This window comes from Ambystoma mexicanum, chromosome 2p (genome assembly GCF_040938575.1).
Source record: "Ambystoma mexicanum isolate Mex_15411 chromosome 2p, UKY_AmexF1_1, whole genome shotgun sequence".
Lineage (NCBI taxonomy): Eukaryota > Metazoa > Chordata > Amphibia > Caudata > Ambystomatidae > Ambystoma > Ambystoma mexicanum.
Window position 1 is genome coordinate 347,421,120 of NC_090923.1, and position 19,450 is coordinate 347,440,569.

General features: G+C 39.2%; 1 protein-coding gene across 2 annotated transcripts in view; it reads right to left on the minus strand.

Annotated features, from left to right (window-relative positions):
- Window positions 1–19,450, minus strand: part of DENND6A (DENN domain containing 6A) — a 1,713,534-nt gene that overhangs the window by 838,978 nt on the left and 855,106 nt on the right. For both annotated transcript variants that reach the window (XM_069643682.1, XM_069643681.1), the window contains exon 7: window positions 5,411–5,490. In XM_069643682.1, coding sequence (XP_069499783.1) covers window positions 5,411–5,490 — 80 coding nt within the window. The remainder of the gene's footprint in view (window positions 1–5,410; window positions 5,491–19,450) is intronic.

Consider the following 19,450-nt stretch of genomic DNA (forward strand, 5'->3'; position numbering starts at 1 on the left):
GGACGCCCACCGAGTCGGCTCCAGCATCCTGGCTCCCGACACGCCCGCCAGCACCCGGAACACCTGCAAACAGACAAGAAAAGAGAAGGCGAGCATTAGAAATTATACTTACCGGAATCCGGCCTCAGCAATCCTACCTCCGACGATCCTGCAAAGGAAAGGTATAAGATTAGCAGCGCTTTCAAACGCTCGCAGCCGCGCCGTCTTGCCTTACCCATCCGTGGCCTCGCCGATCTCCACCGCGGCCACGACGCCGGCAGCATCTCGGCACCTGAAAGACAGAAAAAGACAATCATTAGAAGTAAGCAGTCGCTTTTCTTTCACTTACCTTCCTCCACCGCGGCCACGACGCCAGCTACATCCCAGCACCTGCATAAGAGGAATACAGGGTGAGCACTAACTAAGCACGGAGAACAAATACTCACCTAGAGACTTACCTGCTTTAGGTTTCTGGGCCCCGGCTCCTGTGGAGAAAAGACACTCATACTTACGGCTACCGCAGGAGAGACGAAAGGACACAGTGTCCGCAACTATTTCCCATCCAGTGACGTAACTGGATCCTACGCACCCCTGCACCTGAAGCAGGATGGAGAGCTCATCTTTACAATACCTAAGGTGAGAGCTCGCAGAAACCAAGTTGGGGGTCAAGAAGAGTGAGAAACGGGAGATTGGTGGGAACACATACTCACCCCAGCTGGTAATCAATCCCTTTTCTTCCACCTGCAGAAAACTTACTCTACAAGCCAGGCAATCCAAATTCGGAGGCCCCGTCCAGAGCATCTTCCGGGCCCTGCGCCTAACTATAGAAGAAACGGTAGCAGTCCAGTTCGGGACAGCGTCTGTGGGAATCAGGTGAGCGTTACACCTTGTGAGGGCACACGTGGAAATGGCAGATTTTAGTGCCATGGTCCCTGCAGATAATACCTTTCTTGCCCATCCATCTACGCGTTCGTCATCCCTATCACTAGGGATGGCAGGGTACAACGCTTGTTTTGATGTTGCAGTAGCTGCCTGCACCACCTGATTTTCTGGACTGGGGTGTTTTGACAGGTAGTGATGGTCAACACTGGAAGGGCGGTACTTTGTAGTCAAGTTTTTATTAACTGCCGGATTGGTCTACGGTGTGTCTCAGTTTCTGCCCCCCCCTCTTCTGCAAGGCAATGTGGAATGGTAAGATGGGATCTGACTGTCGTCCTTTGTCTAGAATGTCAAAAAGGTTGTCCTGTTCATATGGTAATGGAGGCCTACTCCAACCCATGTAATCTACCACCTTTGACATGAGCTGCTGCATCTGCATGTTTCCCAGTCTCTGGTTTCCCAAACTCTAGTTCAAGTAAGGTATCCACCCCACTTGCATTCTTCAGATAATCATAAAGGTCCCTCATCCTGGATCCTGGACTGTTCCGCAATGAAACTCTCTGGTACATTAGGTGTACCATATTGTAGGCCAAATGGGGTCTCTTCATCAGGCTGCTCCTCTTCATAAATTGAAAAAGAGACTTCAAAAAAATCTTTCCTAGGTAGAGGAACATAGGTTTTGAGAATCATGGGTTTTGACATAATTTGATTCAACGCTGTAGTAGACGTTGAGGTTTTCTTTATCGGCGCCATTGGTTTCAGTGGGTCGCTCTGCGTCAACGGCACAGCTGGTAAGGATGGCGCAGCTGGCATCAAAGTCGTCAATGTCGACATCAAGGGTTTGGCAGACGTCTAAGGCATTGTTGGTGTCGACGACTTCTACTTGTGTTTACGGTTCGAATGATCCTTCAATGTAATATCGGATCGAGGCCTCAAAGGATCCCAAAGTGGATCGGGCCTTTGTCCCGGGCTCGAGGGTACACGAGTCTCAGGCCGATACCTTTCCTTCCCAGCCTCTTCCGAAGGCCCGATAGGAGCATGGCATTTTGCTTTTCGAAAACGTAAGCATTTCAGCTCTGAAAGCCTTCCACTCGGCTGGAGTGGATTTATTTGTTTGACATGCAACTCTTTCTGGGGAAGCGTCCGACAACAAAGTCGACGAAGGCGACCTATGTTGCCTTCTCTTCGGCTTCTTAGAGGACAAAGCAGAATGGTGTAAGCCACTCCTTGATTTTGACCACTTGGCCTTCTTCTTCCGAGGAGTCTCGCCTCTCGACTCGTCAATCGAAGGTTTCACAGATCGGGTAGGGGATTTTTTATTTTGTTATTTTTTTTAGGGACAGTGCCTACCTTCAGCTTCCCTTTCCGTTCCCTCGAGGCCTTTCCAGTCATCGACTGGCACTTTGAGCAGTTTGAGGTGTCATGCTCCGCTCCGAGGCACCACAAACAGATTCATTGCGGATCAGTCAGGGACATTTTCGATCCGCAATCCCGACACTTTTTAAAACTGGACTTCGGAGTCGTCCGTGTCGATGATGAAGACATCTCAATGTCGAAGTTTTTAACAAAGACAACACAAGATGAGAAGAAGCACGCGGTATTTCTTCGAAGCTATCGCTGTTGCGGAAAAACGTAACTGAAGCCAACGGGCGCTGCGTGTGCTATATATGCCCCCAATTACATCATCCTCAACAGAGGCCTTCGAGGGACATCAAGTCGACGCCATCGACCCACAGCGCCCTCTGCAACAATGAAAATTCTGAAGTTGGACAGCATTTATCAAAAGATGAGGAATACGTGGGAGGACACAATCCATTCGAAATCATAATTTGATAATGTTGGCAATCGGGTGACCTGGAAGCTCTGAGGACAGAAGCACTTTGATTTTACCATCTACCAACAGGAGAGAGATTACATGTGGACATTTGGATCTTGAAACTGTTCTTCCAAGAATATGTAGCAGTATTTTTCCCTCTCATGAACAAGTATTTGACACAACTGATAACACTTGTCAACAGGATGTTGACCTGTCTACAGAAATAGTGGAGGTCATTTCCAGACACGTCAGCAAATTTGAAATAAGGCTTGATTTTACCACCAATGTAGAGCAGCAAAACAAATTATTAGACGCACTAAAAAGTGCACGGGAACTGCAGAATTGGTACAATTAGAGTACGAAGAATCCTAAAACTCTTAACTCAAAAGAAAAGTTTCATTACCTAGTAGGCAGATGGGAGAAATTAATATCAGTTAATGATAATAAAAACACTAGTGATTTCTAACATGATATCAACGAATTGTAACAAACATCACAATAGTTAAGAGATGTATATCACAGAAGACTGTTGGTATGGTTATCTTAGTGACATTTATGATGTAACATGAGTGCAGTTTGCAGAATTGGTGGAGGATGTTGAGATAGGTTAATGCCTCTCACAATCCACCCTGGATTACTTTTATTGTGACAAAGGTGAAAATAGTTATATCTATGCAAAATGCACGGGTAGTAGGGGTCTTCCTAGGCTCAAATTGATTTGAGAGTGTACCAGACGTTTGGGACATTTTTCCTCACCATCCCGTTTAATGCCGTCTCTAAATGACAAAGTCCACAGAGATTATTCCACAGCCCAAAAAGGGAGGTAAAGATAACCCAGCAAACTACTGTCCAATTTTCCTTATAGATTGTGAATGTAATATGTTGAAAAACATTATCAAACCACCTGGATAGCTGCAAAGTAGAGAATATGCCCTACTTGGCACTTAGCAGGTGGAATAAGAAGGGAGCAAAGTACAATTGATCAATCAAGTAGGTTCTTTTCATTACTACAGAATTATACCATAATTCAAAAGGGTTGGCTATTTATTTTCTTTGTTAATCCCAAATCGGTTGTCAATAGCATTCCAAAAAAAGTGCACTTTGGAAATGGCTGTCTGATTATAACATACCATCAGATTTGCAAAAGTTGTAACTATGCTTAGGAAACCAGGCCTATATTAGTTGGGTCCAAAGTGCTGAGCTAACCATACAAGTTGGGTTTAATAAGTGAGTGCAACAAAGTTGCATACTTGTGCCAGTGCTGCTCGGTCTCTACATCAATAAATATGCTGGACAGATTTCCACATTGAATAACGATGCACAAATCTTATAAATGATGCAAAGATTCCAATTCTTTTTTATGCAGACAACGCTATGCTTAATCCCCAAATCTTGGTGGGTTTGGGAATACTGAGTAAGATTTTGTGAAATCACAAAAGATAAAAGGCTTTGATATCAATGCTAGTGAAACACACTTTCTGATATGCACAGGAGAGAAAAGAAGCAGCAGGTTGTTTTGACTACCTCAGTGTCAGTTTTAGTACCAAAATAGAAACTCACAGAATTAAGAGCTACCAGACTCGTGACATTCAGTGGAACATAAGATCAGTTGGTAAAAGGAAGTTTACCCCGATTTTATAGATTTACAATAAGGTGGTTATACCGACAGCAACCCATGATGCTGACATTTAGGGGATAGGGTCTTCAAAATAATAGGTACAAAAAGAAAAGTAGTTTTAATTTTTTTCTTTTTTTTAAGGACCTATACATTGGCCTTGCCAGGAAGCTCTGCCAATTGCTAGATTCTTTCTGAACTTTGTGTATAGAATATTGAGGGATTATTTTTGCTTGTGCCAGTCTTTGGGTCTTTTCAGCCCGGTTTGTTACAATTTAACAATTAATTACCCAGTATGTATATCAAATTGAGGATGTGCTAAATTTCCCAGGGGGGCAGAAAATGTGCTTGGTGATCCCACATTAAAGCTTTAGCAACAGTGATTGGACTACCTAGGCTATGGCAAGAGCTTAACTCAATAAATAAAAACACAATAAAAGTTAACAAATTTTCTCATTCTAATAAGCTTAACACATAGGTTTTGGTAACATGTTAGGCATGAATTCAGTACAATTGTAGATTTATTGAAAAGGGACTTAAGGTTTTTATTAAGGTATGTTTTACCCTGCATATACTCTTATACCGTTTATGAAATGTCAGTATTTTATTTTACCTATAACATTGGTTTTATTTTCTTGGAAACTGGTTTCATCTAATAAAGGGTTTTATTACGGTCACCAGGCTGACTACACAACATTGTTTATTCTTGTGCCCTTTATACTAAGAATAAAAAAACATAAATCAATGCTATTTTAATATGGTCTTTGTAATACTTTTGGTAATTTTAATGAAATAAGCTTGATTATGCTGTTCTTTGTAAAGTGAGATTAGTGGCATTTGTTGAATAAATCTCAATTGAATGGACACGGGAAACAATGCTTATAGTATGCATTAATATGAGCAAAGATAAAAAAAGAATACACACAAATATTTCAAAAAGCGTGTTTCAAATTTATATGTGCAAATTGGGATGGTTTTTTCAAAATCCAATAAAACATTCAGTAATCCTTCATAACTGAAGTATACAGCAGATTTTCTTTCTACAACAATAAACACTTTCCTTTCCAATAATAATGAATACACAAAATTATCAGGTTACATTTCAATGTAGTGAACTTTACCTTCATCACAACACCCATAATAGGTAGGTTTAGCGTTTTCCCTGGAGATGGTGCAGGCCAGCGATCAATGTCACAACAAGCTGAAAAATACAAACACACAAAGCACAAGCTTGCTTTATCTTTGAGATAATGAACAGGAAAAAACTTCCTAGCATGTCCTCATACGATTGCTGTGAAAATAGCCATTACATCTTAGTGTTGTGAAGATCTTCGATTGCAACACATGTGCAACTATTTATTTTTCCAAATGTCAATCTCAAAATAATGTCACAGCAGTGTATACTTGAATTTATAATCAACTGATATATCCCTCTGCCATGATTTCATATAATTTTGCCTTCCTCCACATGATCCCAATTAACCAGGCATTTGGAGACAGTGAGTGATAGGATGACAGACAAAGGTTTTCTTCAAAGATGCAGTAACGATTTTACGCTGAATACAGTACTGCTGCAAGGTTGGGTCACGGGACAGCACAAGGTATGGAAAATGAATGCAGCAAAGTAGCAGAGAAAAACAATTACAGATTGATATATTCAGTTACATTGATATTTCAACTACAGGGTGTAGGCCAACTCTGGGTTTCCTTTTTTTTTTCCAGAAACATTTTATTAAGTTTCCAATAAACAACATTTTCATAAAAAGTACACAACATCTCATACTAAGCAGTAATAATAAAAATTACAGTACATTGTAGATATATTTTGCGCATTCTAGCATAATAACTATATCAAATGAATTCAAGGAACATACAAATACACATATACAAGTACAAAAGACAACACAAACAGGAAGAGGAAAAAAAGGGAAAAAGAGAAAGAAGAAAGAGAAAAAAGAAAAAAAAAAAGGGGGGGGACCCTCCCTCACCAACTTTTTCGTAAAAGGCACAGTCATATCTGTTATATTTACAATTCCATCACCACCTCAATCATAAATCATAAACCCCATAACATCATGTAATCCTCTTCTTTATCTCTACTTTTCAAAGAAATCTTATCATACTGTGATAAAACCTGCAACTCCGACAACCACTCTTCAATACTAGGCTTTTTACTCGTTTTCCAAATCCTGAGAATAAGCTTAATAGCTACCATAATAACCCCATCAATCCAGCAAGAATGTTTTCTAGTGCGCACACACCTTTCTTTATGTGAGAGTAAAATTATGTTAACAGCGGATCTTTGCAAGTGTATACCAAAGATCAAATCAATCCTATCAATAACCTCTCTCCAAAACAATTGTACTCTCGGGCATTCCCACAGTAAATGTAAAAGAGTACCTCTATTATTGTTACAACACCAACATAATTCACTTGATCGTAACCCCAATTTAAACATCTTAACTGGTGTCCAATACAGCCTTCCAATGACTTTCTGTCGAATCAAACGTAAACCCATATCTACTCCTAAGTACAAATGCACCCTCAAAACACCTCTCCAATCTAAGTCAGAAAGGACCCTAATAACATCATGTGACCATATTTCCTTCAATCTAGTCAATGCTAATTGATGTTTTTTTTCTACTGGCATGAATTGCATGTAGGTCCGTACATTGTATCCTCGTCCATCTAACAATTTGCTAATCTCCGGTTTCCTCCCAACTCTGGGTTTCTATAATAGACAACTTAAGCAAAACTCATTATCTCTCAGATAACTCTTAACACCTCCCTGGAATATAACCCCCCCCCGTAGCCGACAGCTAAGCACCTATAATTATATATATTGTATCACGATCTTGTTTACTTCTAACATAAAATGGAAGGTTGAGGAATTCGTACTTTAAGTTACTTCATGGAGGCAGACTGGATCAGGAGAATAAAGTTAAACCTTGTGCCGATTACTGTGCTTTTAAGTTCATAGTCCCATTTGCTCCATATCGGAGCTCTAAAGGAAAAGGATTGATGCCTTTTTTGGTCCAGTAAAAAAACATATTTCCCCATTCATTTATTGTGCAGCTTTGCACATGGCACCTCCATGACAGGTGCTGCGCCTTCAGCCTCGTCCACTAATTATTTTCCAATCCCCAAGGACATATTAGACGTATTTCTAATGTTTAGTGGTGAAGGTACAAAAGTCTCAGGGTTTGCAAAATATATTCTACCATTAGAATTGGCAAGGACATTTTAGGAGGGTCTAGTTCAATTTTCTTTTCAAACACTAAAGTCAATAGCCCTTTCTGTGATGTGTGTCTGACATGTTCAAGGATTAAAATTGGAGGTGCAAAAGGTGATGAAACGCTTCAAGGCATATCCTTCTGAGCTATCTGATGAGAATGTGCAGAGTGCTCTTGTGGGCACCCATCAATGCGTAATGTAAACAAATGCCAGCTTCAGGAAACCAAATATGGCAAAATGGGAGTTCAAAAGGTGGTGGGTTGTGAAGAGAAACGGCAGGTGGAGTAACAGTAGTGCCCACAAATCTGCCCCTGCACTGCATCAGTTAGGTGAGGAGACCGTTGGCATGTGCTGAGGGGGGTGTGTGGCACTACTACGATTGTGAAGGCCATATGCGGATGGAAGACTTTGCAGCGGCACAACTCCGATACTCCAGCCTGCAAAGCACAGAATTCGGTGGCAGCATATGTACAGTAACAGACAGGTCCCCGTATTTCCTTGTAGTCACTGATCCACCACAAAAGGAGGCTTGAAAGATGCATAACCCTCCAGTCCTGTTGACGGACAATGCTGGCATATATGCCCTGATGTTGAAAGAACCTACACTGGTAGTGCAGAGGACATTACCGATACCATGAAACTTAAAAACTTGTAGAGCAATTGGCTTTGTAGGGCTCTGGTAAAAAAATCTCTACATCATTGGGGCCTTGTCCTGCATCAGGTATTCATTGCTGTTTGCCAGGTTGTGATCACTCCTTCAACTTGAACACAAAGTAAAATTGTGTCCATTTATGAGAAGTCTCAGCTCTCGCTATTTCATTATTGACTGCTACCTATGCATGTTAAAATACTACACACCATTTTTATGAAGGAACACAATGAATGGATGGAGCCAAGATATCAATATTCAGCCAATGAAACTGACTTTCTAGTAGGATATTTTACTACTACGAATATCTTGGCTCTGATGCTCTCATTGAGACAATCTAAGAGCAGTTAAAATAAAGCAGTCTATGTAGCATTCATACTACTCCGCTACTTTTGATTGTCTAATATGCAGCAGAATGTGATAAAGTTGAAAGCCTGGTGCACCTAAATGGGTTTGCTAGAAATTATAATTGCTCTTTATAGTAATACCACATTACACAATAGACTTGATGTAATCGATAAACTAGTAAACAATCCCAACCTATAATAGCCTGAAGCTTTTATCTTGGGTCATGCTTTTCAGATATTGGCAATTTTAAACCTAGCTAGGGTTCTTTAGCTGCCATGGGTAGGATATGCAGGATGCCATTGCTATTATACATTATTCCACAATCAATTTACAAGGATTACTCAATGCTATTGCTAAACACACCTTAATTACCAAAATAAGACCAACCTAGTAATGTTTAATCATTGAAAAAAATGTAGACACAAGTTGATGTTGCCCAAAAGGCCAATTAAGTTTGCAAACACATATAATTATCTAGGAGAAACAATTCACAAAACTTTGAAATGGACTGAGCACTTCAAAGAGATTTCTGAGAAACTTGATAGATTGACCTTTGCTCTACAAATGCTTAATTTGAAACCTGAAGATTACAGTTTAAGACACCTTATTCAAGCATACCAATTAAAATTAATACCTGTAACAACATACAGGGCTTTTGCCTGGGCATTTGAGAACATTCTGTCTATTAAGAGAATTGAAGTAAAATGCAGGAAAATGCTTTTGGCGCTTTCCTAAGACACATAATGAAAGAAATGCTGCAAGCAACTTTGGAGCATTATAAAGATATCTTTGACGATATATACTACCAGCAAACCAAAGTCATAGCAACGTGCACAAAAACACACCATCTCTTGCTAACCTATTCATGGGACTATTTCAAGATACAAATGTATACACAGATGAAGCATTTTATGAACATGTCTTGTTATGGGCGCAGTATATCAACAACATTTTTCATGATATGGAGAGGGAACCAAATGGAACTGAACGGATTTCTGGAAAGACTCAACACAAAAGACTGGTATTTCCTTCACAGGCACCTACAACTCGAAGGAAATTAATGTCTTAGATCCAACTATGCATCACGGAGCAATCAGCGCTCACAAACTTGCGGGACAACAACTGAAGTTAATTCAACACTATAGGCTACCAGCTGACACCATCAGACAGTAATCAGGAATATACCAACATGAGTTTATAAGGGCTCGAAGAAACTGAAAACCAATCTTTGAAAAAGAATGTGAATTCTTAATTGACAGATTTAGTCAGAGTGGCTACACACCACAAAGCATCAACAAGGTGCACACTAAAGCAAAAAGAACCCAAAGAAGCAATACTTTGCTACATAGAACAAGGGAAGATGCTACAGAATTGTAATGGATCAAGTTTATTACAACATTTTGAAAGAACCACGATTAAAACAATTTTGAACAAACATTGGCATTTGTTACGACTAGACAAGGATCTTAAATACCTGGAAGAGAAACCAGGAATAATTTTTTAAAAGGACACAAACCTTGAACTAACTGAGTCCTTCCTTTTTACCCAGTATTTCTACAGCATCAGCCTTAACATGGTTACAACCGGCAAGACAAGGTTTCTACAAATGTGGGTCATGCACTATGTGCAAATATGCAGATACGAATATGCAAGAATTTACAGACTTAAGACAAATCAATGAAAATATCAACTGTAAATCTAACTTTGTTGTGTATGCAATTGTAGGCGTTTGTGCAAAAGAAATTAAAGGAAGCACGATTAGACAATTGAGAGTCGGAATACAAGAGCACATTGGCACCCTGGAAGTCAAGACCTCAAATTGCCACTAGCACAACAATAGCAGTCAGAACACCAATTTAACGATAACAGAAACTTGAAGTTCATAGGCCTCAAGAACATCTCCCTAGGGAAGAGGGGAGGGGATAAATAACAGGTCTTGAGAAAAATGGAATCTAGGATAATATGTACAATGCAGGCAACCAAATTTAGCTTAAATACCGACCATGAGATGGGATATTTCCTCTGCAATAGCTATCCAGTAATAGGATCAGGTGAAACTCAGACTATAGAAAAGGGTTTCCGATATAGGAGTTTATTGTACTAGGGCGACAAAACTAGAATATTAATATTCAGGAGTAGTTGGGATTTGTATTCACATGGAATGATCGTAAGCTTCTTAATTGGAGCCTGACGGGTATTAAAATATGATAGCTGTCATTTCTTGATTGTAGAAAGGAAGGCTCAAAAGGGGCTAGGATAGGCTTGAATGGCAGTTTAGAATGGCAAAATAATGTATGAACCCATAGACACCACTTACAAATACATTTCAAATGCATTGTAATGTAATAGCAGTCTAACGTAAGTACCCATATAAGCATTGTGGTCAAACAAGCAAAGTGCGACACCACTAGGAAATACACCTATGTATTCCAAAATGGCATCCACAGCGATGATGCGTATGTTAGTACAGCGGTACCCTCCAAAAAAATGGCTGCGAGAACATTCTGATGTCATATCAACCAATGACGTCACATGTAATGTATTTAAATTAGATCTAAAATGGCACCCCGCGGCGAGCACGCAGGATGCTTCCAGGATCTATAATCAAGTGATGGGGAGAAGAATCTAATTGTTACTTGTATGAAGGTGGTGGGCAGTATTTGAACCATCAGGAGACCTTAAGTAAGAATGCAATATATAGTTTGTTAGGCAGAAACCTGTGCAGTTCCCTTAGGGACCACTGCAAAAGGCTTAGGACTACAGGTGTTGGCAGTAAACCCAATTGGTAGCAGTCTGTACCACCCAGATTTACCTGGTAGCTTTGGCTGAGCAGCCAGACTTCTCTCAAGAAGAGTTGGACAGTATATAGAGTATACAAGATAGGTACCAAAATACAGTTGCACAAGCAAACATTGACCAGAGCTTGGGTATAAAAGTATATAATTATTTATTTAAAAACACACTTTGTAAAATACACTAACACTAATATGGCAAGCAAGTTCAAACACAGTCATTATTAATATATATACATCCCTGATTACTTCTTGAACAAGTCTTAGTTAAAACACCACTTATTTTCAGCCAGAGGTGAGCGCTTAAGCTAAGATGGCACTCCAATAAGTTAATTAAAAAGGGAGGGAAAAAGGCAGAATTAGGAACACACACAATACTAACACTTTAGGAGAACCAGAGCAAGTCAGAAAAGGCAGAGTCTACTGAGGAGCAAGAAAGTCATAGGCCAGGCCCACTCTTGAAGAGAGCAAGGCGGAATGTGTCCAAGATCACACAGTTGAGTAGTACTTTTAAAGAGTCGTTGCAAAGAGTTTAAAAAGGGTTGGCTCAAATCAGGAAAAGTTAGTTAGTAGGTCCCAAGTCACCCCAGGATAGAAAGTGAAGGATTTACGGGACACCTTGAACAGTCTGTTGCAAGGGAGACCAGGCGGGACTCAGTACCTGAAATGGTGAAAAAGCTCCAGCAGGGGCAGTTGTTCATGGAAGCGGGTGCAAGTCGGTGCTTCGTCCAGGAGAAGAGATCTCGACGTGGAGGAAAGCTGGAGGTCGTTGCACTGCCAGGGAAGAAATCAGCTGCAGAGTTTCCTGGTAAAAAGGTACTACTCTTTTATTCGCGGAAGTGGTGAAGCGTGGCTATCCGGCCGCCGGGGTGCTTGGCACGGGCGATTCAACCACGAGATGATCCAGGAAGGCGAAAAAGAGGGCAAACTGGTTATCCCCACCAGCTCAGAGCAAGAAGACTCTCCGGGATGAAGATCTTCTCTGTCGTTGGGAAGTGGTGAGACGGTTCAGCAAGGCTCCACCGGTGGTGTCGTCGTCGCAGGTCGGCTCAGCTTCTCCCTCTTCGGATTCTTTGGTCCTGTGGCGACTTCTGAAGTTCCAGTCCCCAAAGCCCTGCTTATATGCAGAAAACCCCCATTCATCAGTCCTAGCTGTCACTCAAACATGCTAAGTGGTGAGCCGGGCGGCTCACCACTGGGCCAATCACACAAGAGTGTGACTTGAGTTGCCGAGGCAACTCAGTCCAGGGTGCCTAAACCCCCCTCCCCTCCCACACATCCTGTAGACCCAGACAGAGTGGCACCACTTTTGGAGGCTTCTGTGGAGAAGCCCGCCAAAAAGTGGAACAAAGGGCTCGACTTGGGTTGGAGTTACAGAGGCGAACACAAACGCCATTTTAAAACCGAGTCCTGGCAAAAAATGACCCAACCGGGGAATAAATATTAAATAAATAACCCAGCGGTATCTTTAACATTGCACCAAAAAGTGGTGCTTTTAAAATGAATGGGAAAATCCCATAGGAAATATTCCGGGGGAATATTTCGCGTGGTAACCACTGCCACCAGCCAGAAACTCGACGAGGGGGGACTGCACAGTACCCCCTCGAAAAACAGACCCAGGGGTAATATAATTACCCCTACCAGTACTTGCACAATATGATGGGTTGTACTGGTTCTGTTCCCAATTTAAGACTAGTAAAGTCAATGGTGACTTTACATGCCCTGGGAGACAGTAGTCAGTTCCATGGTATGGAGTCTATGTTTGGGGGTCATTATGACACCCCTGTGTTACTGCACTGAAGGTGCTGTGCAACACACCTACCAAAAATACATGAAACCCTATGGAGTAAAGACCCCATAGCCCATTAAACACATTATAAAGTCAAAGGATATCTCAAATCATGTCTAAGAGTGGGAGAAAAAGAGTCTCATTCTTAGCAGGAGAAAAACAATAAACCCCAAAAATCCAGCAAAGCCGCTGGGGGACTCACTAGGTTTGGGAAATTAGCCTTAACAGAGAATTCTCCCTAACATAGTTGAATGTCGTGGATTTAGGCACACATTAATGTATAACATAGGTAAAGACCATGAGGTTATGGAAAAAGATACAGTCTCTTATCCAGGGGATTTGAGAAATGTTGATATGGAACTTAACTTCTAGCCAAACAAACATGAATACGTTTTAGAGGACAAAGAGAACTAGCCCTGTGATTAACAATGCAAGCAACACTACAACGTGATTAAAGAATTATGCTCAATATTGGGTGAGTAAATGCATGTAAATGAGACCATGCTTAGAAGTTGTGGCGCAACTCATATGGTCAGATTTTGGAGTACTTTGTGCGTATATATCAAGTTACAGAAATCTACACCACTTTCTTTTAATGCACGAAAAAAAAGAGGTTATAATACACTCAATATACTAACAAATATACTCATTTGCTGAAAAAGTTAGATCTTGAAATTGAATCACCAGACTATGTTCACTTTTTAGCTGAAATTAATTTGAACATGGTGACATAAAAAAAAACAAGCCTTACAAAGTTTAGCAAGCACTGAAACATTGCTAATTAAAGAGGCAAAGATGGAGCTGTTGTGATCCTTAATAGGAATGAGTATACTCAAATGGGACCTTTACATTTTGCCACACCTGGATGTTACAGAAAACTAACATCTAATCCTACTAAGACAGTAGTGAAAAAATTACAGAACTTATTTCTAAATGGCATAGCAAAGGACTATTGAACGATGGTGAGAGAGCTTTTCTTAATATAAAAGATCCTGTTATGCCTACAATTGATTTTCTCCCCAAAATTCATAAAAAATGTGATAAATTAACAAAAGTTAGACAAATATTCAGCAGGATTGGCTGGGACACGGAAGGCTTAGCTTAATTAAACAAGTGGATCAACTATCCTCTTGTATCAGACTTGACACATGTCGCAGATTTTAGCCACCATTAATTAGAAACCTGATTACGTATTAGCAAATCTGGATGTAAAATCATTATACACCTCAATAGACCATTGGCAAACAGAGGGATAGATTTCCCTTATACACAACTGTCTGCATCTAACAGACAACACATAGAAATGGTTAAGGAATTTAAATGGTTTAAATTGAACAATAATTTTTTATTTGACCAGAATTATTATCTGCAGACTAAGGGGGTAGCGATGATCATGAAATATGCTCCGTCGCTAGTAAACCTATTCATGGGACAATATGAACACAACCATGGTGTGTCAAATTTGAATTACAAACACCAAATCATGTGGAAATGTTTCATAGATATTATAATCTGGAAAGGAAATGCAGACGCCTTTCAACAATTCAGTGCCCATCTCAATGACAATAGCTTTGTATTGGAATTCACATGACAAAGTGACAAAATGAATATAGATTTTTTTGACTTGAATATATACATTCATGATGGCAAAATTGAAAGCAAAAAATTCAGGAAATCAATGGAAGTCAAATCCACCCTTTTTGCTTCTAGCTGCCACAAAAAAACCACTAATCGCAATATCCCCACTAGAGAATGTTTCCATGCTCACAGAAATGGTAGTTCAACTAAAGGTTTTGAGTCAGAATGTTACTTGTTAAGCAAGATATTTAATGCAAGAGGATATAGCAAATAAAGCATTTCCGCAGCATGTAGTAAGATCAGAAATATGAAAAGAAATGACATGTTAAAAACCAAAATTGCCAAAGTTTAGTCACCAAATTCTCAGAAGACAGCAATCTGTTATTTAAAATAGTGAACAAACACCAGCATCATTGAAGGAATGATAATTGACTGTATAGATAAGAAACCAACACATATACTCAGGCTAACACTATTAAAAACAAATTAAGTCTCTCCTTCTTTAAACCATTAGATACCCAAATTCCGGGGACTTGTATATGGAGGAATCCATGCACACAAGGCTTTTACAAATGTGGAAATTGCAGAATGCGCAAGTGTGCACAGATACCAAGAAATACACGCAACAATGGCAAGTAAATCCGGATTTTGGACCATATTCATTGTATAACCAAATATGAGGTGTATGCAATTATCTGCATGTGCAGCAAAATCTATGTGGGCAGTAGAATCCAAGAGTTACGGAATTGTATATGTTAACATTTGACAAGTTTGCATTCACAAGACATTAGACTGCCTTTGTCAAATCATTGGCAGGAACATCATCAAATGAGTAACAAAGATGAAATCCGTTTTAATGGATTAAGTAAAGTACAAATTGGTATCCATGTGGGAGATCAGAAACGGATGTTGAGACAGGCAGAATCTAAGAAGATTAGTAAATTATGATGCAATCAAAATGGTTCAAATTGTTAACATGAGATTAATGTTTTCTTATGAAGAAGGAACATGCATTTGAATTCTGTAAAGTATTATCATTGTACTTAGTCTGGATTGAATTATTTAGAACTACCCGTGAGAACTGCAATACAATTTTTGTTGTACAAAACCTGGAAAAAGATCAGTTGCTCACCAAAACCGGGAGATTATTAATAGTTAATTATCACTTGCCAATTTAAATCCTAGAATATTTAAAATTAACACCATAAGAGTGATGATGCATATTATACAGACAATTATTGCAGAAAGGGGTCTCTACAAACTGGGAATGCATTCAATGAGGCTACAAAATAATGTAAAGGAATAACATGCTGAACATAAATCATGTGGACTAATAGAATTAATGTGTAGAGACGTTATGCATTAGGAAAACTTAAATGTCAGAATGTGAAGAAAGACTTAAGACACACAGATCATACCATGTCATGATACTATGAATTTTAATTGATTCACAATTGAAAGATATAAGATAAATACAATTCATGAGGAACCTAAAACATTCAGAAACAATTAGTATCCGCTGCCAAAAGTTCCAACTAGAAGTGAAGACAGACTTGGAGTCACACCCGTCATGCAGCGGCAAGAAGATGCAAATATAAAATGGCATTCAAAATGGCGATCGCGGGAGACTGGCAGTTGAAACACTGCTACCCGAACAGGACTACACTCTGTATCGGGAGGATTGCAACATTAAGGCAAGACACGCACCAGTATCTGGATATCCAGACCACACGACACTAGACTATGATCAGCTAATATGCCAAGTGAAAAAAGTTGTATTTATATGGGTTGTCTTACTTATACACAGGTGCTGATAGAAATCAACGGGAAAATATATTCAACTTGACGCATCAAGATTGATGTTTATACCCTTATACGATTTGAGCAATAGGTGAGAACAACTCCAATGCTTAGCAATATAATGATTTTAATACATATCTTTACTTATTTGCTAAATGTTACTTAGCAATTGATTATACCCATCATGCCCGTTAGGAACCTATATCCTTCATTAGAAAGACAGATGAGAAAGAAATAATGCTGAGTTGAAATTAGACACATTAATTTGATATTACACACCACGGTATTGGTGTTACTAACACAGTGTGGGACATATCACAACTCATTTTTCATCAAGTACCTCTATTGAAAAATATTACAAATGCAATAATGTGCAATTATCAATAGTTGCCCTTCATGGCAATTACAGTACACGTGTGGGTGAGCTACTCTTCTTTTAACTTTATCCTTTGGTGAATTGCAATCTTTCATTAACTCTGAGGAATTTGAAACATTTATGATGGATTGGGTCTAATTTATCAATTGAAACTCTAATAAACTGTATAGTAGAGTAGAGCAGGAAAGATATATAACTAACACTGCCTTATAATTAATTATTTTAATTTGCTCCCATTTCCAATCTCTTCGCAACTTCTGTGAATTGCCAAAATTTAGATACGAAATGGTAATATCAATGAACTTATATTTGTTGTTTTTTTATTATTGTTTCATGACTGGATTTGGTACAATTATTTAATTTAAAAAAAATTAATCATATGAATTGACTGTATATAGTAAAATCTTGAAAACAACCAGAAGGTTGAAACACGTGTCGGCAACAGTGAAACAGTCATGCAATTAATAAATTGTAATTATAACAATCTTGGACAAGAAAATTATAAATATATTTGTGTTGGAATCATTGGACACGCGCGCAAACCGTGAAAGTGTATTCGAATGGCGACATTAGATCACAAGGTGAATTATAGCTGTGTACTCCACACAACTCCACTGATTAAAACAGATATTTTACCCACCTTTGAAGACTGTCGTCATTATATGGCTTTCCTTGCGCTAGAAAATGACTAGATTATTCACGTCTCCACTTAACTACATTTGAGGTAACCAGAACTTGGTGTGGTACAGTACAATAATTTAAGATTTGTACATTTTGTGAAGACTAAAAAGTATGACACTATTAAGCATTTACTGCTACTTTGTATGATTTACTTTGGCTAAACAGAAAAGTGACTGCAATTGCATTAATTTCGAGTCAATTATGCAAAAACTATCTACGGAAATGATAGCAGTATTATACGTACTGTGCTGGGATCATGGCAATTAATAGAACAACAGATTAAAGGAGATTGGTTTGCGTTTAAATTGCATTGGAAAATGTATTTCATCATTATTCAAAATCTTTGAGAGTTGGAAGAAAATAGCACAATTAATTCTTAGCAAAAACTGAATACCTAATATCAATGAGCAAATAAATATCTAAAACACCAAGTACATGGTTAACAAAGAATAACAATTATATGATTTTCATGTATGAATTATAAAGTGTTACTTTAAAACCAAAATATTAAAAACATGTAAAACGAATATACATCATGTTGTCCCAAGCCATGCCCCGATTAGCTCAAGTACCTTTTCGATAATGTATTGTAGGACATAGTGCAACATTTAAAATGGGAAACTTAAGACTACAAGTATAAAAATGCAATGCTGGAAAAGCATGTGAACTCTGGCTGCGCATGACCAGACACGTCCTTTTCAAATCTTTCTGCTCTACTGCCTGTTGAAAGGCCTTGTATCCGCATGCTGAGCAAACAATGCTCTACTGAATCTAACGGCACCCTGTGCCACGTTTCCTTTGCAATGCAGGAAGCCAGATCGCCCAATTTAAACCAAAATTGCATTTCCAAGTGTGGGATTTCATTTAGCAAGTGACTATCCGGTGTGTTAGAGCAAGTCATATTTGTGAATTGTAACAAAACGACATTTGTCTGAATGCACCAGCTTATTGCTGTGCAGGAAAAGGGGTCCCTGGGTAACAGAAAGGTATATGAAACTGTCTCCTCGCTGCATGCAAGAAATAGAAGCTTACATGCTCCTACAGTGCCATATGTACCACACCAGCAAAATCTTTGGAGTAGCAAGTCCTCTAAATATAATAAAGACTGGGCCTGCAAAATAACCCACACTCAACGGATACATGAGATTTCTTCTGTGCATGCTCTTGGTCCAGTGTCTTACAAAACAATAAGAGGTGCAGTCGAGAGGGTTTTTAATTCATAGAAAGAAATCTGCCCTTGTGGGGGAAGGAAAGGGTGCAGACTTGGCCTTTAAGATTTCTTCTGTGGCACTTATGGTGGAAAGTTTTTAGTAGCAGAATATTGTAGTCATAGTGTTGTTCATTACAGAAAATGGGTGATTAAATGCTGGATTGGGGTATTGGCTGCATCTTGCATTTATATTTTATTAAAAGGAAGGATTGATTCACGCTTGCAACATCTACTGCTTAAATTTAGCAAATTCATTTCAGCATTTTTTATTCATGTTAATTAGGTCTATGGAAGTTTGTAGATTCATGTTTAGGCAATCAAAGGAGAAGCACCACAGAGCTTGATTAGGTTCCCTTTACAAATAGAGGTAATTAAAGTGATCCTTAATTACGTCAAATGGTACAGACATGTGGATAATGAAGGGCTTAACAGACTAACACAAATCCACTATTCATCTGTGTTGGGATCCTGGGAATTTCATGTGGACCTCATTAATTGTACTATGTGTGCTCATCCTTCTCAGGGCAAGCCTGCTCCCAAGTACGCTCCCTTTCCCATCCATTGGGGGCATTTTTAGTTTGAATGAGCATACCAGGGACCAATTCTATGTTGGCTTAGAGGTGCTGGCAGTGTTTCGTCATACAGCAACATGTTTTCCCTGCAGACAATATTTGTTTTATTCAACAATTATCATACATTAAACT